The 27,393-nt window shown below is 42.7% G+C and overlaps 1 protein-coding gene and 1 long non-coding RNA gene across 2 annotated transcripts; both read left to right on the plus strand.

The window, feature by feature from the left end:
- Positions 1-926: 926 nt before the first annotated feature.
- On the plus strand, positions 927-7,386 carry LOC121583172. The gene is made up of 3 exons (XR_006003443.1): positions 927-1,159; positions 6,544-7,088; positions 7,232-7,386. It is a non-coding gene; the product is annotated as an uncharacterized LOC121583172 (long non-coding RNA).
- Positions 7,387-10,551: 3,165 nt separating this feature from the next.
- Positions 10,552-27,383, plus strand: LOC121583092 (E3 ubiquitin-protein ligase rnf213-alpha-like). Its single transcript, XM_045225349.1, has 8 exons — positions 10,552-10,887; positions 19,244-19,380; positions 19,516-19,686; positions 21,809-21,984; positions 23,776-24,023; positions 24,209-24,474; positions 26,685-26,861; positions 27,182-27,383. The coding sequence occupies exons 1-8, from the start codon at positions 10,552-10,554 to the stop codon at positions 27,381-27,383; spliced, it is 1,713 nt and encodes a 570-aa protein (XP_045081284.1).
- Positions 27,384-27,393: the final 10 nt, after the last annotated feature.

Below are 27,393 nucleotides of genomic sequence, written 5' to 3' on the forward strand. Positions count from 1 at the left end.
ATGAGGTGCTACAAACCCATGGCAGGATTAAACAGATGGGTATTCAGATAAGATTTACTTGGGTTCCAGCCCTTGTGGGGGTGGAGGGGAACGAAGCGGTAGATGAACAGGTTAAACAAGCGTAGTGGGGATGTGGATGTTGAAGTGTCAGTGAGCAAGGCAGAGGCAAAAAGACATATATACAGTGATGGTGCAGAGATGGCAGGAGCAGTGGAATAGAGATAATAAGGGAAGGCATTTATTTCAGGTACAGCGGAAAGTCGGGGAGGGGAGGACGGCAGGAAGGGACAGAAGAGAGGAGTCTATTTTTACAAGATTAAGGGTGGGACACAGCCAGTTGAATAAGACATTAAACGTTATAGGAAAGCATCCATCAGGAAAGTGTGATTATTGTCAGGAAACAGAGACCGTGGAGCATGTATTGCTACAGTGTGGGCAGTATCAGAGGGAAAGAGAGAGGATGAGATTTAGTATGAGGGAGAAGGCGATACAGGAAATTAGTTTAAAGAGTATATTGAGAAGAGCGTCATTAGATATAGTCTCAAATATTTTGTTAACTTTTTTGAGAGAAACGGGGTTGGCAGGTAGGATTTAGTTTCTCCCTGTCTCTGGCCCACATTCCAGTACGGTAGGTGGCGGTAATGCACCATAACGTTGGATGCCAACCGCCGATAAACCCCACTGAAGAAGAAGCTAACAATGCGATTGAGACAGAAACCAATGCCATTTCAGTTTTCACTTTCCTTTTATTTATAGGTTATATGTATGCCACCGTTTGTATTTACAAACTTTTAACGAAGGAAATCTACATTAAATCAAATGGCCACATCGCTGCACATTTCCACGGAGCCTTGGCAAAAACACAGATTCTGCAGCACAGCAGATCATTCACAGCCAATAGTCTACTTTTACTTTATCTCATTTCGAAAGTGAAACAATTTTCCCAACACAGGACAATAAAGCTCTGAGTCACTTCGTCTCATTTCGAAAGTTAAAGGATTTTATTGGCGTAAGAGGCGAGGGGCACACCGAATGGACTAGGCAAAGAGTACGCACCCACCATATTCCCCAGTCAGTGGAGGAGAGTGTCGAGTGACACACACACACCGTTTGATTTGATTTGATTGTAGCTGCCGGTAATGGACAGGACTCGCAGGAGGTACGTTTGTAAATTAATTTGATCAAGCTATGTAGCCTATTTATTTTTCCTTGATGAAGAAATACAACGAAAATGTTTTGTTTCTCTGTAATACTAGCCACCTAGCAATTTTATGATGTTGGCTTTAGCTAGCCAGCTAGATAGTTTCCAAATCTCCCAACTAGCTACCAAGCCTTTTTAGGCTATCAATCAAGAGAGTAACTTGTCTTGACTATCTTAGTGCTGACGAGGTTGCTAGACTTTTGAAAATACTAAAATTGCTTTAATTCATGGGTTATGATAGTTCATTCGGAAAGTATTCAAACCCCTTGACTTTTTCACATTTTGTTACGTTACAGCCTTATTCTAAAATTGATTAAATTCATTTTTTCCCCTCTCATCAATCTACACACAATACCCCATAATGACAAAGCATGTTAAGTTGCGTCAATTCAAATCTGGTATTGGGAACAAAAGAGGTCAACACGACTTCTAAGATATACTAGTATTTTAATTAATGCAAACCACTTCAATGGTAAATATGATGTTCGTATATACGGGTCCACTGAAATACCACACAGGGCACTCAGAGAACTGATCCATTGTTCTAAGTTCTTCTTCAAATACTCTGACAGAGATAGTTCCCGCTACCTGCTGGCCAATCAGAGTAGAGACTGAGCGTGGTTTAGACTTACTCAGCCAATCGTTGGCGCACAGGCTGGTCCCAGCCCCTTGGCGCTCCACTGTTGCACACTGTTACCAGGCATAAGTTTGTTATCATCACAACCTGTAGAGTCAGCACCTTTAGACACTGTTCCCCTGTACTCCTTGTACCTACGTCCAAGGACGGTTCACAGATCACAAAGAGGCAGTGTTCGTGTCTGTGAGAAATACAAGTCTTATCTCATCATTTACATTTTACATTTACGTCATTTAGCAGACTTACAAATTGGTGCATTCACCTTATAGCCAGTGGGATAACCACTTTACAACGTTTTTTTTTATTTTTTTTGGGGGGGGTGGGGTAAGGGGGGGGTAGAAGGATTACTTTATCCTATCCCAGGTATTCCTTAAAGAGGTGGGGTTTCAAATGTCTCCGGAAGGTGGTGAGTGACTCCGCTGTCCTGGCGTCGTGAGGGAGCTTGTTCCACCATTGGGGTGCCAGAGCAGCGAACAGTTTTCACATCTAGATCCCCACAAGCAAAAGCAGGTTTTCAGAAATGTAGGGATGGTGCCAGGTTTCCTCCAGACGTGATGCTAGGCATTCAGGCCAAAGAGTTCAATCTTGGTTTCGTCAGACCAGATAATATTGTTTCTCATGGTCTGAGAGTCTTTAGGTGCCTTTTGGCAAACTCCAAGAGGGCTGTCATGTGACTTTTACTGAGGAGTGGCTTCCACTTTTACTGAGAAGTGGCTTCCATCTGGCCACTCTACCATAAAGACCTGATTGGTGGAGTGCTGCAGAGATACTTGTCCTTCTGCAAGGTTCTCCCATCTCCACAGAGGAACTTTGGAGCTCTGTCAGAGTGACCATCGGAGTCACCTCCCTGATCAAAGCCCTTCTCCCCCGATTGCTCAGTTTGGCCGGGCGGCCAGCTCTAGGAAGAGTCTTGGTGGTTCCAAACATCTTCCATTTAAGAATGATGGAGGCCACTGTGCTCTTGGGGACCTTCAATGCTGCAGACATTTTTTGTTACCCTTCCCCAGATCTGTGCCTCTACACAATCCTGTCTCAGAGCTCTACGGACAATTCCTTCGACCTCATGGCTTGGTTTTTGCTCTGACATGCACTGTCAACTGTGGGACCTTATATAGATAGGTGTGTACCTTTCCAAATGATGTCCAATCAATTGAATTTACCACAGGTGGACTCCAATCAAGTTGTAGAAACATCTCAAGGATGATCAATGGAAACAGGATGCACCTGAGCTCAATTTCGAGTCTCATAGCAAAGGGTCTGAATACTTATGTAAATAAGGTATAAGTGTAAACTTGGTCCCAAATAATCCTATTCATTTTCATGCATTTTTTTCTCACAGTACAGGGTTACCTTCAGACGAGTCTCGTGAAGCTTGGGCATTTTAAAGCAAAACGGAGAACACGTTCGTCTCAGCTTTCGATAGTGGGGTCCAAATAGTTTCTAGTGCAAACTGTTCAGAGTTTACAGACTATTTAGTGAAAAGTTACTTTTTGGCGTCCTCATGTCTGACAAACATCAGTGCCTGTCTACCGTATAGGTGAATGGCTTATTCCAGCGGATTCAGTGGATTGCGCCGCAGCCAATGGAAGTCCGCCTGCAGATCAGCTTGTGGAGCACCGGAGACTAAGAGGCACACAGATCTGTACCTGCCCGACCTACACCACATGTGCAGCGCCAGTCTACTTGGAACAAGCATCACTTTGGGCCCCGCGGGGGGTGTGGACACAGCCCCCTGGCAACTAGTTCGGGTAACCTCCCTGAGCGGGGGGTGTTGACACGGGTTTGAGATGCCTGTTGTCTCATCCACAAAAGTTTACTGTGAGCCCCTTTGACTAGAACCCCTGTGCCCAAGGGCTCCATATATGCAGTCTCACGAAACCACAATGTATGTTGGAAGCATATCCACGGCAATAATGCCCTTTCTTTTACCCCTAGGTCTAAAGTGTTCACGGGGTTCAAATGTTCTTTTTAAAATTAATTTTTATATGCTTGTAATACAATTAGTTCCCCTCCATATTCAGACACGTTGTGTTAAGAGTGGTGGAGGTAAATAAACATTTTGAAAAGGGCAACTCGGCTCTCTGTCCATAAGGGGCCACCCCTCCCCCATAAATGGCTCTTTGCTGGGTGGTCATCGCCGATTCTGTCTGTGACGTGCAGGCACACCAGTCCCTAATGAGGTGTCTAGTGCGGTGGGTTATGGTCTCCGTAGGCGATTGATTGGTCATAGTGGCAGGAAACAATTAGTGTTGAATACAACTGTTATCTCACACACAGTCTCTGAGGTTCTCAATGAACCCTTAGATGAGCTGTTTGTCTCCGTCTCAACGCATTGCATTCCTGGGTTGGGAATTAGATACAATTAGAAATTGCGCCTATCCGTTTCTACAGAGGGTGTCCGTATTTAAAAGCCATCTGTCCTGTTTCCAGCCAGGTTACAGCGTTTTCGCAAGTACCTAGGTCTGTTGGGTATGATAATCCCCATGGTAACGTTCCCCCCCCCCACCCCCTGATTCTTTATCAAATGCGTGCACTCCAGCGCTGGGTGCTAGCCAGTCACCTGGACACATCGCATCTAACCACCTAAACTGAGTGCTTCAGGTTTCCCCTTCTTGCCTACGGGCCCTGTCTCTGTGGTGAGACCCTCTGCTTCGGGAACAGGACTTTATCCCGAGACATTCGATAACGTGATATGCACCCATCCAGTGAGGGGCGTAGTAGATCGATACGGGGGATGTGGAGACTCCAAATATAATACCTGATGGTGTTCAAAACGACAAGGAGGGACTCTGTCTCCCTCCTAATGTGGGCTTGTGGTGGATCCCATTTCCTCCTCTGGGGCTGATTCAGCCCGCACTGGGTAGGGTGCGTCTGAAGGTCATTGGTTCTTGTGTCTCCCCCGATAGCCCAGGGAACAATGGCTTGCGGATATCATTCGCCTGTTGTGCGAAGATCCGTGGCTACCCCCACTGACATATTGTCTCGAGCGCACGGGTGGAGTTGGGTTCTATTGTGGACGTTTTAATATTCTACAGTGAACTGTTAGGGCAAGGTCGTTCATTCTCCACTTTGAAAGTTTTTATGCTTCACTGCCCCTGGTTTTAGCTTCAGGCTAAGCACGTTGGGTTTCCCCATGCAAGAGCCGTGCACTCTTCTGTACTCAGTTTGCCCCCTGGTGAGTCTAGGTGACGTTGCGTCCTAATGCAGCCAATGTGCTGAAGTCACAAGTCCTACAGGTCTTTTAGCCTTCCCGCTATTTCCTGTTTGGCCCCTCCGTTGCGTCAGAGGCGCTAGCGTGACCAGCTTTTTGTCTGTTTTTGCCAGTCCAGCCTGCGGTAGAGGGCTTTATAAGCAACATCTCTTCCACAGGATTATGGAGGCTATCTTCTTGGTATGTAACAGTAGGGGGCAGGGGTTACCTAGTGGTACATGGCGTCGTGGGTGTCTTTTACGGGTTAGTGATGGCTGTGTGGCGGCCAGTCGGGCATCGGCCCACACTTTTGTGAGGTCTTATCGCTTGGATGTCACTGTTCTCTCCGTGCCTTGCAGTGTGCTTACTTCAGGGACAGTAGAGCGTTGCTAGGCAGCGTGCCGTTGTGTGCAATATCCAGGCCACCGCATTTTATGCGGGTTAGAGTGATGGGTGGTCTGCTGTGGGCCGTTCTCAATTGCTATTCGCTGGGGTCAGCCGTGGGGAGTGATTGTATGTCCCCATAGCTGTGTTGTACCAAGTGAACTGACCGAAAGGGGGGACGTAAAGTTATGAATGTAACTACTGTTCCCTGAAGGAAGGGAACGCGGTAAAACAAAGGAGAAGAACTTGGTAGGATAGCTCACAGCATCTTCCCTGTTATATCCATTTCCTCTTGCTTGGATTGGTCGCCGTTTTGGGGTAGGAGTGAAGTTGGCGGGGAATTTGTGTGAGGTAAGAATGATCGGAAGTTAAAAGGGTTTAAGTAAAAGAGTAGAATTTGTGTATTAAAACCCGGTTTGGATGGGCCTCCCGAGTGGCGCAGCGGTCTAAGGCACTGCATCGCAGTGTTTGAGGCGTCACTACAGACCCGGGTTCGATCCCAGGCTGTGTCACAGCCGGCCGTGATCGGGAGACCCAATGAGGCGGCGCACAATTGGCCCAGCGTCGTCCGGAGTTAGGGGAGGGTTTGGCCGGCCGGGAATTCCTTGTCCCATCGCGCTCTAGCGACTCCTTGTGGCGGGCTGGGAGCCTGCAAGATGACTTCGGTCGCCAGCTGTACTGTGTTTCCTCCGACACGTTGGTGCGGCTGGCTTCAAGAGTTAAGCGAGCAGTGTGTCAAGAAGCAGTGCTTGGCAGGGTCGTGTTTCGGGGGACGCATGGCTCTCACCTTCGCCTCTCCCGAGTCCGTACGGGAGTTGCAGCAATGGGACAAGACTTTAACTACCAATTGGGGAGAAAAAAAGAAAGATAAAAAAAACTAGATTTGGTTCAGTAGTGTTCAGTATGGTGGAGAGAGGAGTGTCCATGAGGGAATGAGGCTGCACCCCTTGATTTTATCGTCTTTGAGGCGCAGTCTCATCGGCCTTGTCAGGCGTGATTGAAAGGTTCTTCAGACGACTAGCGAGGGTGCGACTCCCCCATAGTGAGTGTGTTGTACCTATTTCCCTTCCTTCAGTGAACAGTAGTTATATTCATAACTTTACGTTTGGTGTACTCTTTATTTTCCATCAGATGAAAAGAACAAGAGGACCAAAAGAAGAAACCTGCATCTTTATTCTGACGAACCCTCGGAAACAGGATGAAACCGCTCAGCCACTTCAACGTGGGTCTACCCTGCTTGATTAACTGATGCATTAGCCTGTACAGTCAGACCATCTTTAAACATGTCTGACAACGTGAGTCCACAAACCTTGCCAGAGGCCATGGCAGAGACACAGTTGACAGTGGAGCAAGGTGACACTGGGCAGAGTAATGTTCTTCAATCACCTACAAAACAGACATTCAAGTCAGCTTTAAATGACACTACTGCCATTATAACAGACTTAGGGGACAAGTCCTCCAGCTCCTCTCATCAGTCCGTTTCAGAGGAAGGAACAAAGGCCGCTGGTCAAAAGGCTGATGCCAAAAAAACTAAAAGCAAGAAAGATATGGCAACCTTGGACCAGATTGTGAACCAGAATAGGCAACTCAAACTGAAAGTGGAAGCTGACCTAAAAGGCCAGGACTCTGCGCAAACTACTGCTGCTGTTAAGGATGTGATTTTTGGTTCTCAGAAGGTATCGTAGCTGTTTGATTTTAAGAGGATTTTGTTGTTTGATCAAGTAAAAATAATATGTAATTTTCAGTTATAGTGAGGGCCATTTTGGTTTCTTGTTGAGGTATTTGAGTGTTAAAATGTTTTATTTACTTCACTGAACAGACAGAGAGCATAGGTTCCAGTGTTGACCCACCGGAAGTGGAGCCCATGGAGGTTGAGCAGTCTGCCGATGGGAAAGGAGATGCCTCCTTTTCACCATCTAGTCCAGATTTAAAGATGGAACCAAAGGACAACACAAATGATGCCTCTGAAACCTCGGCTGGACCACCGCCAAAAAGGTATCCAAAACCTTCTGCTAGTCAAAAGACACTCAACACTCATACTTATTTTAAATGACCTTAACCAAGACAATTCCTGCACACTTCATCTTAAGCCAATATTAATCTGATTTGTTTTCTTTGTTCCAATTTCAGGACAGCCATAGTTGGATCGGAGGTATGGTAGCTACTTGATTTTTAAAAGAGGATTTTCCTGTTTGATCATTTAAACTAATGGACCCAATACAATTTGTCATAAGTATTGAGGGATCTATTTGGCCATTTGGTTTCATTTTGAGGGGCAGTTAAGTGTTACAATTTTTTATTACATGTTTTACTTTACTGAACAGACGGAGAGCGTAGGTGCCAGTGTTGACCAACAGGTGGAGCCCATGGAGGTTGAGCAGTCTGCCCATGGGAAAGGAGATTCCTCCTTTTCACCAACTAGTCCAGATTTTAAGAGGGACAACACAAATGATGCCTCTGAAACCTTGGATGGACCACTGCCAAAAAGGTATCCAAAAACGTTCTGCTAGTCAGAAGTCACTCAACACTCATACTTATTTTAAATGACCTTAACCAAGACAATTCCTGCTCACTTCATCTTAAGACAATATTCATCTGATTTTGTTTTCTTTGTTCCAATTTCAGGACAGCCACAGGTGGATCGGAGGTATCGTAGCTACTTGATTTTTTACCCTTTATACTGGTACCCGTATGTGGGCTGAAAATCTCCAGAGTGGCGCGTTGGTCTAAGGCAATGCATCGCAGTGCTAGCTGTGCCACTAGAGATCCTGGTTCGAATCCAGGCTCTGTCGTAGCCGGCCGCGACCGGGAGACCCATGGGGCGGCGCACAATTGGCCCAGCGTCGTCCAGGGTAGGGGAGGGAATGGCCGGCAGTTGGTAGAGCATGGCATTTGCAACGCCAGGGTTGTGGGTTCGATTCCCACGGGGTGGCCAGTATGAAAAATGTATGCACTCACTAACTGTAAGTCGCTCTGGATAAGAGCGTCTGCTAAATGACTAAAATGTAAAATGGCAGATTTGGGCACTGATAAGTGCCTAAATTGGATCCGCAGTGGCTGCAGGACCGTATCTAGGGTTTGGGTTTCAGTGCGTTCAGTAAGGATGCTGTAGGTTCATTCACCTCAGTCGATCTACAAAAAAACACAGTCGATCTATTAGCTGTATAATTGTAATGCTATACCCCTGAAAGGGGGGAAATATGAGAAATGGTTCACACTGACACGTAGCATCAGTGACGAAACAAAAACGTAGGACATTTTTAGAACTGTATTGTTTGCATTTTGATTGCATTTTAATGTAGGCCTATAGGGAAGATGGGTCCTGTGGAGATGTTCATATTGAAACATACAGTGGTTGTATTTTAATGTAAGCCTACAGTGCATTTGGAAAGTATTCAGACCCCTTGACTTTTTCCACATTTTGTTACGTTACAGCCTTATTCTAAAATAGATTCAAAAAAAAATTCCCCTCATCATTCTACTCACAATACCCCATAATGACAAAGTGAAAACAGGTTTTTATAAATGTTTGCTAATTTATAAAAAAATAAAAAACAGAAATACCTTATTTACATAAGTATTCAGACCCTTTGCTATGACACTCGTAAATTGAGCTCAGGTGCATCCTGTTTCCATTGGTCATCCTTGAGATGTTTCTACAACTTGATTGGAGTCCACCTGTGGTAAATTCTGTTGATTGGACATGATTTGGAAAGGCACACACCTGTCTATATAAGGTCCCACAGTTGACAGTGCATGTCAGAGCAAAAACCAAGCCATGAGGTCGAAGGAATTGTCCGTAGAGCACCGAGACACGGTTGTGTCGAGGCACAGATCTGGGGACGTGTACCAAAAAATCTGCAGCATTGAAGGTCCACAAGAACACAGTGGCCTCCATCATTCTGAAGTGGAAGATGTTTGGAACCACCAAGACTCTTCCTAGAGCTGGCCGCCCGGCCAAACGGAGCAATCGGGGGAGAAGGGCCTTGGCTGTGGGGATGTTTTTCAGTGGCAGGGACTGAGAGACTAGTCAGGATCGAGGGAAAGATGAGCTAAACAAAGTACTGAGAGATCCTTGTTGAAAACCTGCTCCAGAGCGCTTGTGACCTCAGACTTGGGTGAAGGTTCATCTTCCAACAGGACAACGACCCTAAGCACACAGCCAAGACAATGCAGGAGTGGCTTCGGGACAAGTCTCTGAATGTTCTTGAGTGGCCCAGCCAGAGCCCGGACTTGAACCTGATCGAAACATCTCTGGAGAGACCTGAAATAGCTGTGCAATGACGCTCCCCATCCAACCTGACAGAGCTTGAGAGGATCTGCAGAGAAGAATAGGAGAAACTCCCCAAATACAGGTGTGCCAAGCTTGTAGCGTCATACCCAAGAAGACTCAAGTCTGTAATCGCTTCCAAAGGTGCTTCAACAAAGTACTGAGTAAAGGGTCTGAATAGTTATGTAAATGTGATTTTTCAATTGTGTCTAAAAAAATGTCTAAACCTGTTTTTGCTTTGTCATTATGGGGTATTGTGTGTAGATTGATTTTTATTTATTTAATTCATTTTAAAATAAGGCTGTAATGAACGAAAAGTTTGAGTGCAGATTTTTGGTTTATACAGTGAGGGAAAAAAGTATTTGATCCCCTGCTGATTTTGTACGTTTGCCCACTGACAAAGAAATGATCAGTCTATAATTTTAATGGTAGGTTTATTTGAACAGTGAGAGACAGAATAACAACAAAAAAATCCAGAAAAACGCATGTCAAAAATGTTATAAATTGATTTGCATTTTAATGAGGGAAATGAGTATTTGACCCCGTACAAAATCAGCAGGGGATCAAATACTTTTTTCCCTCACTGTATATACAGTGACACACTTAGTTATCTAACCACCTCATTCCTTTCTTTTAGCATGTGCACGTAGTAGTAGTAGTAAGTACACCATCATGCTTTTGGGATACGTGTCTTTTCAGATTCTTTAGTTGTGGACACTACATCACTGCAGTCCCTCTCTTGCTCTTGGTCTTCATCTTTGTAAGTCACCTTGATTTTGCACCTATCAGTTTCTTTATGAAAATATTTAGCGAACTCCATGTCAGTAGCTAAAGCAAGGGGGTTACAGCAGCACACAAGTAGACTACAAATGCATGCTGGGGCGGGCCGCGCCCTGAGCTCGCGAAGTGAGCGAAAATGGAGCGGGCGAGATGGCCGACGCTCCAGCCTTTGGGAATCTTGCTGCTCCACTGCTCCAGTCAAATTGGGCACGCTCCGCACCTCGCTCCGCACCTCGCTCCGCACCTCGCTCCGCACCTCGCTCCGCACCTCGCTCCGCACCAGCTCCGCACCTCGCTCCGCACCTCGCTCCGCACCACGCTCCGCACCTCGCTCCGCACCTCGCTCCGCACCTCGCTCCGCACCACGCTCCGCACCTCGCTCCGCACCTCGCTCCGCACCTCGCTCCGCTCACATACGCTGCTCAGTAGCCTACTCTCTGTAAAACAAAGTTATTATGAGAACTTAATAGCGTATTTTTTGCTCCTGCCGAGGTAGGCTCCGTTTAACGTTAGCTTCTTACTTCATCCTTCTAGCTGGCTAAGTAATACTAGCCAGAGCCCTTCAACGTTACTGCAATAGAAGTTTCTGCCGGCAGCATATGACTGACATATATCTATAAGCGACTATTTACCAGTTGTGCATTCATTCTCCGAGAGTCGTTTTTTGTTTGTTTGGGGTGTGTTAGTAGACACGGCAGGAGTCGTGGGACGGCATCACAGTGTCTCTAGACCGGTTGCCTATTGAGCGAGGGAAGTTCGTTTCACGTGGCCCTCGGCCTGTGTCGCGAGAGGGCGGAGTTAGCTGTTTGAGAGAATGAATATGCTGCTAAAAAGGCTAATCGGGGAACGCAGGTGAACATAACAAACAAACCACTGTTCATGATTCCACTTGTTCACTTGTTGGTGAAGAAGCAGACGCGATTAGAACTGTCAGCTCAAGGATATAAGCGTTCTGAGCTTTGATCAATGCTGGGAGCAATATTTAGATGTTGACCATAATTGATGTTCTTTATTGTGTGCAATATTAATTTTCTTATTATAATATAGTTTCTTCAAATTAGAAACAAATACGAGGTTTGGACCTCGGTGTCCTAATATGTAGTTATGAGTGGCTGTACAGTAGCCTGCTGTAAATGACGTCCGAGCTCTGGCTCTGCGCAGTCGTTCTGAACTTGAGCACCACACGCCCCCCCATCCCTCCCGGTAATTAGGCAACTTTTGCAAATGTTTTGTTGTCCGAGTGAGGGAAATGGTGTAAATTAAGAGGATTCTATGTATTTTGAAAGATGAGACGTTGAGGATTATATTAAATACCACTTTGATGTCATACGTCTTTGATCATGTCAGATGTCATATGTCAACGATATTATAACCGCGATCGATAATAGACAGTACTGTGCAGCCGTTTTCATTGACCTGGCCAAGGCTTTCGACTCTGTCAACCACCGCATTCTTATTGGCAGACTAAATAGCCTTGGTTTCTCAAATGACTGCCTCGCCTGGTTCACCAACTACTTCTCAGATAGAGTTCAATGTGTCAAATCGGAGGGCCTGTTGTCTGGACCTATGGCAGTCTCTATGGGGGTGCCACAGGGTTCAATTCTTGGGCCGACTCTTTTCTCTGTGTATATCAATGACGTCGCTCTTGCTGCTGGTGACTCTCAGATCCACCTCTACGCAGACGACACCATTTTGTATACATCTGGCCCTTCATTGGACACTGTGTTAACAAACCTCCAAACGAGCTTCAATTCCATACAACACTCCTTCAGTAGCCTCCAACTGCTCTTAAACACTAGTAAAACTAAATGCATGCTCTTCAACCGAACGCTGCTTGCACCCGCCCACCCGACTAGAATCACTACTCTAGACGGGTCTCTCCTTCCAGACTCACATTAAGAATCTCCAATCCAAAGTTAAATCTAGAATCGGTTTCCTATTTCGCAACAAAGCCTCCTTCACTCATGCTGCCAAACATGCCCTCGTAAAACTGACTATCCTACCGATCCTTGACTTCGGCGATGTCATTTACAAAATAGCCTCCAACACTCTACTCAGCAAATTGGATGTTGTCTATCACAGTGCCATCCGTTTTGTCTCCAAAGCCCCATATAATACCCACCACTGTGACCTGTACGCTCTTGTTGGCTGGTCCTCACTACATATTCGTCGCCAAACCCACTGGCTCCAGGCCATCTATAAATCACTGCTAGGCAAATCCCCGCCTTATCTTAGCTCATTGGTCACCATAGCAACACCCACCTGTAGTCTGCGCTCCAGCGGGTATATCTCACTGGTCATCCCCAAAGCCAACACCTCCTTTGGCCACAATTCCTTCCAGTTCTCTGCTGCCAATGACTGGAACAAATTGCAAAAATCTCTGAAGCTGGAGACTCTTATCTCCCTCACTAACTTTAAGCATCAGTTGTCAGAGCACCTTACCGATCACTGCACCTGTACACAGCCCATCTGAAATTAGCCCGCCCAACTACCTCATCCCTATATTGTTATTTATTTTGCTCATTTGCACCCCAGTATCTCTATTTGCACACCATCTCTTGCACATCATTCCAGTGTTATTACTAAATTGTAATTATTTTGCACTATAGCCTATTTTATTGCCTTACCTCCATAACTTGCTAAATTTGCACACTGTATATTATATGTATTTCTGTTGTATTTTTGACTTTGTTTTGTTTTACCCCATATGTAACTCTGTGTTGTTGTTTTTATCGCACTGCTTTGCTTTATCTTGGCCAGGTCGCAGTTGTAAATGAGAACTTGTTCTCAACTGGTTTACCTGGTTAAATAAAGGTGAAATAAAACATTTTTTAAAATACAAGCAAGCCAAACAGTCCCAAATGTGCTCTTCGCATTTCCATATCATTAAACTCATGTCATATACAGTGTCAACGTTTATGATCACTATGTTTGATGTAGCCACTTGTAGCTAGCCAGCAACTCCTCCAGTATGTGTTGACGTCATTTCACAGGATTAGTTTTTGGACGGAAGCTGTAGAGATCCGTAAGAAATTGCACTTCAGTAGCCAAATGTCTAATTTCATCCATTTGTTTTTGTTTTTAAGCTTTAAATGACCTGGTATGATGGTGCATTGATCCATTATAGAGTTTAGAGTTTAAAGCCATTATTTTAGCATTTTTGCCCAAAGTAACTATCCAGTGTTCCCAGATTTTTTATGAAATATACAGTACCAGTCAAAAGTTTGGACACACCTACTCATTCAAGGGTTTTTCTTTATTTTGACTATTTTCTACATTGTAGAATAATAGTGAAGACATCAAAACTATGAAATAACACATATGGAATCATGTAGTAACCAAAAAAGTGTTAAACAAATCAAAATAGATGTAATATTTTAGATTATTCAAAGTAGCCACCCTTTGCCTTGATGACAGCTTTGCACACTCTTGGCATTCTCTCAACCAGCTTCACCTGGAATGCTTTTCCAACAGTCTTGAAAGAGTTCCCACATGTGCAGAGCACTTGTTGGCTGCTTTTCCTTCACTCTGCTGTCCAACTCATCCCAAACCATCTCAATTGGGTTGTGGCCAGGTCACCTGATGCAGCACTCCATCACTCTCCTTCTTGGTCAAATAGCCCTTACACAGCCTGGAGGTGTGTTGGGTCATTGTCCTGTTGAAAAACAAATTATAGTCCCACTAAGCGCAAATCAGATTGGATGGCGTATCACTGCAGAATGCTGTGGTAGACATGCTGATTAAGTGTGCCTTGAATTCTAAATAATCATAGAGAGTGTCACCAGCAAAGCACCATCACACCTCCTCCTCCATGCTTCATGGTGGTAACCACACATGCGGAGACCATCCGTTCAGCTACTCTGCGTCTCACAAAGACACAGTGGTTGGAACCAAAAATCGCAAATTTGGACTCCAGACCAAAGGACACATTTCCACCAGTCTAATGTCCATTGCTCATGTTTCTTGGCCCAAGCAAGTCTCTTCTTCTTATTGGTGTCCTTTAGTAGTGGTTTCTTTGCAGCAATTCAACCATGAAGGCCTGATTCACACAGCCTCCTCTGAACAGCTGATGTTGAGATGTGTCTGTTACTTGAACTCTGTGAAGCATTTATTTGTGCTGCAATTTCTGAGGCTGGTAATTCTAATGAACTTATCCTCTGCAGCAGAGGTAACTCTGGGTCTTCCTTTCCTGTGGCGGTCCTCATGAGCTAGTTTCATCATAGCGCTTGATGGTTTTTGCGACTGCACTTGAAGAAACTTTCAAAGTTCTTGAAATGTTCCGTATTGACTGACCTTCATGTCTTAAAGTAATGATGGACTGTCGTTTCTCTTTGCTTATTTGAGCTGTTCTTGCCATAATATGGACTTGGTCTTTTACCAAATAGGGCTATCTTCTGTATACTGCCCCTACCTTGTCACAACACAACTGATTTGCTCAAACGCATTAAGAAGGAAAGAAATTCCACAAATTAACTTTTAAGAAGGCACACCTGTAAATTGAAATGCATTCCAGGTGACTACCTCATGAAGCTGGTTGAGAGAATGCCAAGAGTGTGCAAAGCTGTCATCAAGGCAAAGGGTGGCTACTTTGAAGAATCTCAAATATAATATATGTCTTGATTTGTTTAACACTTTTTTGTGACTACATGATTCCACATGTGTTATTTCATAGTTTTGATGTCTTCACTATTATTCTACAATGTAGAAAATAGTAAAAATATAGAAAAACCCTTGAATGAGTAGGTGTGTCCAAACTTCTTACTGGTACTGTATATATGACCTATAATTAATTACAATATGAGTGATATAGTTTTCCTTACAAAAAAAAAGTAATTTAGTATGTTAAAAAGCAGATTTTCTGTGTTGGAATGTTGTTGGCGTACCCCAACAACAGAATGGTGTGGGCACATACTGGTCATTCAAAATCTAATAGTAAGCATTTCACTCTTAGTCTGCACCTGTTGTTTACCAAGCATGTGACAGTTTGATCTGGTCTGTTTGAGACAGAAGTTTGATGTGAAGTTTTTTTTAAATGTTTTTTTCTCCAATTTATGTTTTGGCCACAAATACGAGTATAGGATGAGTCATCAACGTTATTTGGGTATGAGTTAACAGAATATGAACTTTTAAAAGTGAGATTTTCAGTGCACAGTTAATTTAAAACTGCAACATTGTCTCTAATCCTCATGACAAAATGTGAAGAATTTGTATTATTATTTATTTTTTTTTTTTTTTTTTTTTCACCTTTATTTAACCAGGTAAGCCAGTTGAGAACAAGTTCTCATTTACAACTGCGACCTGGCCAAGATAAAGCAAAGCAGTGCAATAAAAACAACACAGAGTTACATATGGAATAAACAAAATCCTCCATATACCCCTCCCTATACCCCTCCCTATACCCCTCCATATACCCCTCCCTATACCCCTCCCTATACCCCTCCATATACCCCTCCCTATACCCCTCCCTATACCCCTCCCTATACCCCTCCATATACCCCTCCCTATACCCCGCCATATACCCCTCCCTATACCCCTCCCTATACCCCTCCATATACCCCACCATATACCCCTCCCTATACCCCTCCATATACCCCTCCATATACCCCTCCCTATACCCCTCCCTATACAGTGGGGGAAAAAAGTATTTAGTCAGCCACCAATTGTGCAAGTTACACTTAAAAAGATGAGAGAGGCCTGTAATTTTCATCATAGGTACACGTCAACTATGACAGACAAATTGAGAAAAAAAATCCTGAAAATCACATTGTAGGATTTTTTATGAATTTATTTGAAAATTATGGTGGAAAATAAGTATTTGGTCACCTACAAACAAGCAAGATTTCTGGCTCTCACAGACCTGTAACTTCTTCTTTAAGAGGCTCCTCTGTCCTCCACTCGTTACCTGTATTAATGGCACCTGTTTGAACTTGTTATCAGTATAAAAGACACCTGTCCACAACCTCAAACAGTCACACTCCAAACTCCACTATGGCCAAGACCAAAGAGCTGTCAAAGGACACCAGAAACAAAAGTGTAGACCTGCACCAGGCTGGGAAGACTGAATCTGCAATAGGTAAGCAGCTTGGTTTGAAGAAATCAACTGTGGGAGCAATTATTAGGAAATGGAAGACATACAAGACCACTGATAATCTCCCTCGATCTGGGGCTCCACGCAAGATCTCACCCAGTGGGGTCAAAATGATCACAAGAACGGTGAGCAAAAATCCCAGAACCACACGGGGGACCTAGTGAATGACCTGCAGAGAGCTCGGACCAAAGTAACAAAGCCTACCATCAGTAACACACTACGCCGCCAGGGACTCAAATCCTGCAGTGCCAGATGTGTCCCCCTGCTTAAGCCAGTACATGTCCAGGCCCGTCTGAAGTTTGCTAGAGTGCATTTGGATGATCCAGAAGAGAATTGGGAGAATGTCATATGGTCAGATGAAACCAAAATAGAACTTTTTGGTAAAAACTCAACTCGTCGTGTTTGGAGGACAAAGAATGCTGAGTTGCATCCAAAGAACACCATACCTACTGTGAAGCATGGGGGTGGAAACATCATGCTTTGGGGCTGTTTTTTCTGCAAAGGGACCAGGACGACTGATCCGTGTAAAGGAAAGAATGAATGGGGCCATGTATCGTGAGATTTTGAGTGAAAACCTCCTTCCATCAGCAAGGGCATTGAAGATTAAACGTGGCTGGGACTTTCAGCATGACAATGATCCCAAACACACCGCCCGGGCAACGAAGGAGTGGCTTCGTAAGAAGCATTTCAAGGTCCTGGAGTGGCCTAGCCAGTCTCCAGATCTCAACCCCATAGAAAATCTTTGGAGGGAGTTGAAAGTCTGTGTTGCCCAGCGACAGCCCCAAAACATCACTGCTCTAGAGGAGATCTGCATGGAGGAATGGGCCAAAATACCAGCAACAGTGTGTGAAAACCTTGTGAAGACTTACAGAAAACGTTTGACCTGTGTCATTGCCATCAAAGGGTATATAACAAAGTATTGAGAAACTTTTGTTATTGACCAAATACTTATTTTCCACCATAAATGCAAATAAAATTCATTAAAAATCCTACAATGTGATTTTCTGGATTTTTTTTTCTCATTTTGTCTGTCATAGTTGACGTGTACCTATGATGAAAATTACAGGCCTCTCTCATCTTTTTAAGTGGGAGAACTTGCACAATTGGTGGCTGACTAAATACTTTTTTTCCCCACTGTACCCCTCCCAAACCCCTCCATATAGCCCTCCATATACCCCTCCCAAACCCCTCCATATAGCCCTCCATATACCCCTCCCTATACCCCTCCATATACCCCTCCATATACCCCTCCATATACCCCTCCATATACCCCTCCATATACCCCTCCCTATACCCCTCCCTATACCCCTCCATATACCCCTCCATATACCCCTCCCTATACCCCTACATATACCCCCTCCCTATACCCCGCCCTATACCCCTCCCTATACCCCTCCATATAGCCCTCCCTATACCCCTCCCTATACCCCTCCCTATAGCCCTCCCTATAGCCCTCCAAATACCCCTCCATATACCCCTCCCTATACCCCACCATATACCCCTCCAAATACCCCTCCCTATACCCCTCCAAATACCCCTCCAAATACCCCTCCCTATACCCCTCCAAATACCCCTCCAAATACCCCAACATATACCCCTGAAAATACACCTCAAGAGGCATAATAATTCATGTCAAACTGTGTAGAATTGCAGGAAATGCATTTTAAAATGTCTACACCACAATTTCGCCCTTGGTTTGATGTACAGTTACAAGATGACATGGTGTTATACCCTGGGTCGTTCTGAACAGAATGAGCCAATGTTTGTCTATTGTGAAGAAAATTCTCTGCGGAACACACACCTGAATGCACTCATGAGCTCTTTCTATGCGGCACCAAAATTACGATCTGTTTCTCTGAATTGCCCTGTGAAAGCCGAACACTGTGAGATCGTATTTTAGAACTTAGGTAGTCATGTTGGCAATAGAACAAGCTTTCAAATGATGCCCACTTGACCCAGATTGTGATTTATAAATGGGCCGTTTACAACAGTAATTGTGTGATGGCGGGGATGCAGGGTTGTGTTCCAAATTAAACAACTACCAGTGTTATTGCTCTAGTTCCTCAACGGAACAGCTAGGAGAGCTGAAAAAAAACACCTTATAGTTGAAGACTCTTCTTTGAGTCATAAGTGCATTGAAATGACTTAGGAACTGTGCAAACTTTGGAGAGGTGTATGGCCACTTGGAGACACCAGTTAGTCCTCTCACTTGTAATATTTTTTTTTGTCTTAATGTTGCACCTACCCCACATTTTCCAGAAATATTCTTATCATGTTACTAAATGTGTCCGGAGTCTTTTCAGATGTCGTAATCAACAAATGCGCCGGAAAGTACAGTAAATGTAAAATGCACATAAAATCAACGGTGTAATGGTTCAGTCTTTGTGTCAGGGTAACTGTTGTCGTGTCCTCCTCAACTTTGGTCTAATTATTTTCCCATCATCTCCAAACTGTTTCCTTTCAATTGCTACCATGCTTATGCATTTCACGTTTCTTCTGTAAGACACGTTTCAATGTAGCCCGATCCATTTAGGCCAATTACAATGTGTATAAAGGTTTTAAGAGGATTTTGCTGTTTGAGCAAATTGAAACTAATGGACCCAATGAAAGTTAACAATGAGAGATCTATTTGGTAGTTTTCCCTTTGACGGGCAGTTAAGTGTTAACACGTGCTCGTATTACTTGTGTAACAGACAGGCAGCATCCGCTCCAGTGTTGGCCCACGGGAGGATGCCATGGAGGTCGAGCAGTCTGTCCATAGGAAAGGAGAGGTGAAAAGTGACGACTCTGGGACTACGGATGAAAAGTATCCTTGTCCACCTCCAAAAAGGTATCTATTCCAAAACGTTCTGCCAACCAGATGTCATTCAGTGCTCATGGTTATTTAAATCCCCTTCGCCCAGGACAAATCCTGCATATCTTTAGACCATACTCATCTGATTATTCTTGTTTGTTTTAATTTCAGGGCAGCCACAGGGCAACCACAGGTGTCGGCAAAAGAGAGACTTAAAATCTATTTCCACGCAATCATCTCAAAGGACTTCGATCTTGACCAGAATGAGGACCGCCTTTTCGTATGGGCAGGCGAGGAAACGGGGAGTTGGGAATCCAACGCAGTTGAGCTATCCGTGACGAAGTGGGTTTGCTTCACGTGTGTCTCTACTGTATGTTCACCAGTATTTAGTGGTTTGACCTAAAAAGTAATCCTATAAGTGATGTCATTCTACATAAAGAGTGCTGTAACACATCCTAACGTCATAACCCTTGTTATGTTTAAAGCCACCGTCCAATCCTGGGACAGGATGTGACGTTGAGGGGCAAGAAACGAAATAGAAGTAGGCAGTAGTCAAGTTTTGACCTTTGACCCAGGTTTATTCCCCACAAGCAATGTGACGCGTGTAACGGGAAATGGCAGATGTAGGCGAAATCTTCTAAAGATCAACACAAATTTGATCTGTTCGACGGGTGGGTTTTTCTTTTGTCAAACTTTATTTTCAGCGACAAATGATGATTGTGTTTTGCAAATAAATGCTGATTGCCGAATTATTTTTGAAGGTACGCGGGGCACGTGATGTCATCATGTAACTATAAAACAATCCACTATAAAACAATCCACAATTATAAAGGCCTACTGCTTGCAAAATCTTTTTTATTTTTTTTATCTGTATTTTTGAACTATAAAAATGTTTCTTTGCAGGACTGATTGTCCTGGCTTTCAAGAATGACTGAATTGTTTACCTTGCTTGGTGAAACTGTCTGGATGCAAGTTTCACCATCCAATTGTTTCAGATCTACAGGAGTGCAAGTTTCACCATGGTACAGACATGGCTAAAAGTTGGCACATGAGAATTGTTAGAATATGGCAAATATTATTCAATTGTTGCATCCTATCCATGCTGGCTTTAGCGGGCTACCTGAGAGATGAAACAGAGAGGTGAGCAGGGTATGCAGGCTGTCACCTATTTATTAATGCGTAATTTGCTTAATTGGATCATGGAAACACTTCAATGTTCAGTGAAATAGATCAAATTATCTTACATTGATGACTTTCTGCAAATCCAATCAGTTTTCTACGTTGATTCAATGTAATCACATTGATTTTTTTTTGTTGAAATGTCGTGGAAACAATGTTGATTTAACTCGTTTTTGCCCAGTGGGAAGCAATTCTATTTTATATGCAAACTTTCTAAATATTGTTAAGTTGCGTCAATTCAAATCTGGTATTGGAACAAAAAGAGGTCAATACACGTCTTCTAAAATAGACTGGTATTTTAATTAATGCAAAACACTTCAATGGTAAATATGATGTTCGTATATACGGGTCCACTGAAAAACCACACAGGGCACTCAGAGAACTGGTCCATTGTTATAAGTTCTTCTTTAAATACTCTGACAGAGATAGTTCCTGCTCCCTGCTGGCCTATCAGAGTAGAGTCTGAGCGTGGTTTAGACTTACTCAGCCTATCGTTGGCGCACAGGCTGGTCCCAGTCCCTTGGCGCTCCACTGTTGCCAGGTGTCAGTTGTTTTCTCCACAACTTGTCTCGAGTCAGCACTTTTGCAGTACACATGTCCTTGAGCGGTCTAACAAAGAGGCAGTGTGTGTGTGTCTGTGAGACACAAGTCTTATCTCATCCTACCCCCTAACAATTCCCCACATTAATCACAGCTTGTTATGTTGACCAATCTATATCAGTACAGTACAAACCTATTATGTTTAATCATTAATGCTTTCTTATTAAGCTAACAGCACATCTAAAATATAAGAGAATAATTTCCCACAATATCAACAAAAAAATAATTCATGGAAACCTAGCTATTGAACCCATATTTCTCCAACACTCGCTGCCTTGGGTCTACATTGATCCTGGGGTAACAGGGCGGTCAGTGTCGCTACTCCTGACCTGTGGACTGCCCTTCCCAGGGAAATCAGGGTGGCACATATCGGAAATACATCAGGTTAATCAAATATGTTTAAAACGATACACTATGTGCATACTATGTGCATATTGCCTTACCTCCATAACTTGCTACATTTGCACACACTGTATATATATTTTCTGTTGTATTTTTGACTTTATGTTTTTTACCCCATATGTAACTCTGTGTTGTTTTTATCGCACTACTTTGCTTTATCTTGGCCAGGTCGCAGTTGTAAATGAGAACTTGTTCTCAACTGGCTTACCTGGTTAAATAAAGGTTAAATAAAATAAATAAATAAGTTTAAATGTTTTTACACGTTGACTTACTATCTCGGCAGGGATCTGGGAGAGCATGGATTCTTAGTCGAAGGAATCCTGGTCACTGACAAATCTGTGTCCATACCATACCAGTATCTCGTCTACAGTTCCAAAAAGGCAAAGTACAAGTATGAGTACATAGATTCAACACACCCCACCCGAAGGAGATGTCTTTCTGTAAAGTCCAATGAGGAAGGTAAGAGTTTTTTTTTTTTTTTTTGAGAATTTCTACAACTGTTTTCAATTGCAATGGCAGACTTTAATTGAACACATGATGTAACAGCTTTTGGGTGATGCTCATCCCCATTTTAGAATGGCAAATACATTTGTTTCGGCCTTGTCCCGCTGGAAGCCTCTTCCCCAGAGCAAAAAATGTGTCACGTTCTGCTCGTGCGTTCCTTTTACCTCTACTTTACAATTGTTTTGTGGTCACCCTCCCTTCACATTTCGCGCTGTCAATCGTGAATAATAATTATTCAAGTTTTACTGGTGGAAAACGTCCATGCACCATCTGCACGCTAACCGTCAGTTTCATGGGAATATTCGTTTAGATCTTCTTGAGTTATATACAGTGTTTCCGAAGTATGGTGTTGGTTTGAATTATGTACAGCAAACTGTAGCATTATCTGTGGTTTTGTTTCGATCAAATCACATATTTAGCTTTAGTGGCGCGTTACGCTTTGGCCGCATGAGTGCGACCATTCGCACAATCGTCCTAAAATCTCACAAGAAACGTGGTGTTTTTTGTCCTACGGTAATGCTAGCCTTTACCATGCTATTATATTCTGTTTTGTAGAAAACTATCATTATATGATCTTGCAGACCTACAGTGCATTCGGAAAGTATTCAGACCCCTTGACTTTTTCTACAATTTGTTACGTTACAGCCTTACTCTAAAATGGATTAAATAAAATAAAAAAATCTCATCAATTTTCACACAATACCCCATAACGACAAAGCTAAAACAGGTTTTTAGAAACAGGATGCACCTGAGCTCAATTTCGAGTCTCATAGCAAAGGGTCTGAATACTTATGTAAATAAGGTATTTCTGTTTTTTTGTTTTTAATAAATTTGCAAAAATGTCTAAAAACCTGTTTTAGCTTTGTCATTATGGGGTATTGTGTGACGATTGATGAGGGGAATAAAAACAATGTAATCAATTTTAGAAAAAGGTTGTAACGTAACAAAATGTGTAAAATGTCAAGGAGTCTGAATACTTTCCGAATGCACTGTAGATTCAGCTTTGATCTCACTTTATCAAACAAGCACCATTCTGCATTCATCACTGAAAATCGCCAGAGTAGCCTGTTCTCTGGGCAGCCAAACAAGTAGAGCAGAGATTGTGCGTAAAGAAGAAAATCCTACTCATTAGCAGAAGATTCAGATTTTTTACTATCGGGAAGAAGCTTCCAGAGAATTTGGAACCGCAGCCACTCATAGAAATTTTGGCAACATGATCTCACACACAAACGAACAATCACATTGGTCAAAAATCGAAGCCACAGAAAATGAAAAAAAAAACTGCGTATTCTCTCAAAACAGCCTGAATTTGGATCAAAATCGATTATTTTAGGTCAAACTCGACTGTAATATAATATAATATGCCATTTAGCAAACGCTTTTATCCAAAGCGACTTACAGTCATGTGTGCATACATTTTTACGTTGTAAACCAAGTTGAACTTGTCTTCAAAATGTTTGTCTTTCCTGCTTTGCCAAGAACATCACATAATAATAATAATAATAATATGCCATTTAGCAGACGCTTTTATCCAAAGCGACTTACAGTCATGTGTGCATACATTTTTACGTATGGGTGGTCCCGGGGATCGAACCCACTACCTTGGCGTTACAAGCGCCATGCTCTACCAATTGAGCTACAGAGGACCACATAAACCATGGGTTGTCTAAAGTGGCATGTTTTCCATTTTCCTTGTCCACCCCTACCCCACCCCACCCCACCCTACCCTACCCCACCACACCACAGGGGCCTGGCATCAGTACGATGACATTATCTGTGCCTCACCAACCAAGGATGTGTCCAAAAGAATAATCCAAGGCAGAGAAATCGCAGGGAAGATAATGCTTCAGACTATTTTTGAACTCCTTCACAGCTGGAATGACATTCAACTCAACAGTTTCATGAAACGACTGATTCAGTTTCATCAGATTTACAGGAAACCCTCATTGTACGAAGGCACAAACAAGAACATGAGAAAAAAAGAAAAGAAAAATGTGAGTAAAAAAAAAAAAAAAAAGTTGAATTAAAATAATGGCATTTTAGATAATGCATGCCCACATGTTATGCCAAATGATTCATAGAAAAACATGTACTGTATTGCCGTGATGAAATAGATGGGAAAGAAACACATTGCGGTTTACAAATGCCTTAGAAACAGTATTCTAACATTCTGTTTTAGTCCAATGTTCAAAAGCTGCTGAAACGGTTCATGCTGGAGAGTGTGGTTCCTCAGCTCCTGAAGAAGGGAGATGGAAAGAGTCCCATTATTCAGGACCATATGAGGGCTGCTGTGATCGTGCTGTATGTGTGTAAACATTATGATATCCAACTAGAGAAAGCAGAAATCGCTGGTCTATGCTTTGCTCTCTGCCTACCCAACCTGCCCAAAGACGAGTTCCTGCACTATTGGACAGAATTTACACAGCCCGTCTTACTTCTCAGCAAGTGAGTACATTGCTTTAACATTACAGTTTCTCAGCTGTAATGTTCACACAAAATGAATTCATTGAAAAACACGACTCCAATCAAGTTGTAGAAACATCTCAAGGATGATCAATGGAAACAGGATGCACCTGAGCTCAATTTCGAGTGTCATAGCAAAGGGTCTGAATATTTATGTAAATGTGATATTTCGTGGGGGGGGGTTATACATCTGCAAACATTTCTAAAAAACAGTTTTTGCTTTGTCATTATGGGATATTGTGTGTAGATTGATTAGGGGGAAAAAAAACAATTTAACGTAACAAAATGTGGAAAAAGTCAAGGGGTCTGAGTAAAGAAGAACATTTCAATGTTATACTTTATATAGAAACCCAAATAAAAGCATGTAGAATGGAGGTTTTAAAACTACAGGGGCATTTGCATAATCAGCCAACAGAGCATATCCTACACACAGTGCATTCGGAAAGTACTCAGACCCCTTGACTTTTTCCACATTTTGTTACGTTAAATTGTTTTTTTCCCCCTAATCAATCTACACACAATATCCCATAATGACAAAGCAAAAACTGTTTTTTAGAGGGCTCTATTTTAACAAAGCTAACGCAATGGTACATCTAAAAATCTAAGCTAGCTGTTATATTTATAATTTACCGAAGTTCGGCGGCTCTTTTTACTGACTCAGATATTTTAGACTAATTCAGTCAAAAGAAAAAATCTTTTGACTCATTTCGTTTATTTGAGTCCGTAATGCCCAGAGCACGCAGGACCCACTACCAGCGAACGATGAACTAAAAACTCGAAAGAATCATGATTCTACAAGCCATCTCGTTCACTTAGTGGAGCTGTCATCTGGTACTGAAACTTATAAAGGTGTGCTTCAGACAATGTAGGCCTACATTTGTGATTTCTAGGGATACAAATACGATTATTTATTGATACCTTTGAAATTAGGTCTAGTTGCGGCCGCAACCGGACTAGATTGTGAAGGACTATTGGCGGGATGCAATTGAATGACTGTCTCACGGGAGATTTGCCCAATACGCTATATCGTTCGCAAACTGCAGCAGCCACCCAAACGATTCGTTCGAGTGTTGAGCAGAGGCTGGCGGTGTATGTTTTGATTCTACAAAGCTGTGTCCATCGATAACATTCAATAATCAATTAACTGCATTCATTCTTGCACCAAGCAATCATTTATCAGTTCTAAACATGTATTTTCCTTCTCTATACTGCTTGCATCATGATCTATTAATCTGTGCGCAAATGATGGACAGTTGCTGGTCGCTCCGGAGCCACTGAGCCGGAGAAACCTGTATTAATTCTGCTGTTGAATTCATTGCTGCCAGCAGGTCAAACGAACGACTAAAATGATCAAGTCACTCGGAAAAACGAATAATGACTCTTGAGTCAGTAAAAATAGTATTTCAAAAATAACAAATCCTTTGCAAACTGCACATTACTAATCTTAAAGGAAATTTCCAAATGTTTCAACTTCATATTCATCATCACCAGCGACACCGCAACATCAACATATGTGTGAAAATGGTGCGTTCCTATGTTTTGTAGTAAAAAATAGAGAGAAAGTAAAGCGTTTCCAATGACATCATCAACCAATTAGTATATATTGTAGGTGTGAAGAGGGCTTGACCACTCAATGACCAATCAACGTTCCCAATTGCTTAATACTGCGTGTGGTTGTCTCAAATTGTGTAGATTATTGACGGTCTTTGCTTTGTCATCAACTCCAATTCAGCTGCAGGGTAAGGATTATTCTTGTCCTAGTCCAGTGTGGATTGAGAAGCTAATGTTTAAATAGCATCATGCTAAATAGGTTTGGTGTGTTTCCAGTCCACATTGTTGTAATTGGCATAAATGTCTTTACGCATCACATACAGTACCAGTCAAAAGTTTGGACACACCTACTCATTCCAGGGTTTTTCTACATTGTAGAATAATAGTGAAGACATCAAAAGTATGAAATAACACATATGGAATCATGTAGTAACCAAAAAAGTGTTAAACAAATCAAAATATATTTTATATTTGAGATTCTTCAAAAAGCCAACCCCATGCCACGATGACCACTTTGCATACAGGTTGAAATGACACATAACTGTTTTTAACTGTAGAATTGTTAACAAAAACAATGGTTGTTGTGTCCTCATTTATTTTTTCTGTGGAGACAAAAGCCTCTATACTTCTCTCCTAAACAGATTGCCAGACCTGTTGGTGAAACTGATAGACAATGCGAAGGAGGAAGGGATTCTAGTGATTCCCATGCTCCATCTCCTCAAAGGTTCCTCAAAACCCTTTGAACCAATCCCCGTCACAATCACATCAAGTTGCGAGACTTGGGCAGGTCTGCAAAATATCAAAGTGACCAACAGCAGGTACCATATTTCTCTCCCCTTTCATGTTAGCAAATATTTGTGACTATCGGGGTTGGGGTCTGTTCCATTTCAATTCAGTGAATTCAGGGAGTAAACTGAAATTCTCATTTAAATACATTCTCATAGAAAAGCATTGAGGAAAATTGGAATTAGAATCTTAGTTTAGGATTAGTGAATTCACTGAATTGAAATGGAATTGGCCCCAACCCAGGTGACTATATCACCAGATAAAAGTGAATCCTTTACTTAGCTTAGGTTTAGTCCTCTTCAATTGTTTGGGAAAACCTTGCTAATAACCCCTGCCGCCTCCATTTTTTTAGAACAATGTTGAATCTCATTAAAGCCAATGGACATTTAGTGGAGATGGACAGACTAGCGGCCCGTTCCTGGATGTGTCTACTGACCGTAGAGGATCTGGTAGAATACAGCTCCATCATCAAAGTTGAGCTCCTGGACATTCTTCATGTTTTTACTATGAAAGCTCCTGTGAGTGTATCCACCAGCAACAACGGGGTGAGCTAAATCAATACTA

Source organism: Coregonus clupeaformis, chromosome 15 (assembly GCF_020615455.1).
Source record: "Coregonus clupeaformis isolate EN_2021a chromosome 15, ASM2061545v1, whole genome shotgun sequence".
In the NCBI taxonomy this organism is placed as follows: Eukaryota; Metazoa; Chordata; class Actinopteri; order Salmoniformes; family Salmonidae; genus Coregonus; species Coregonus clupeaformis.

Bases quoted from the DNA above. Each gene is read 5' to 3' on its own strand.
- LOC121583092 (XM_045225349.1), top strand. From the start codon at position 10,552: ATGCATGCTGGGGCGGGCCGCGCCCTGAGCTCGCGAAGTGAGCGAAAA. The intron at 10,888-19,243 runs GTAGCCTACTCT...CTTGTGTAACAG, and splicing joins CCGCTCACATACGCTGCTCA to ACAGGCAGCATCCGCTCCAG. The intron at 24,024-24,208 runs GTGAGTAAAAAA...ATTCTGTTTTAG, and splicing joins GAAAAAAAGAAAAGAAAAAT to TCCAATGTTCAAAAGCTGCT.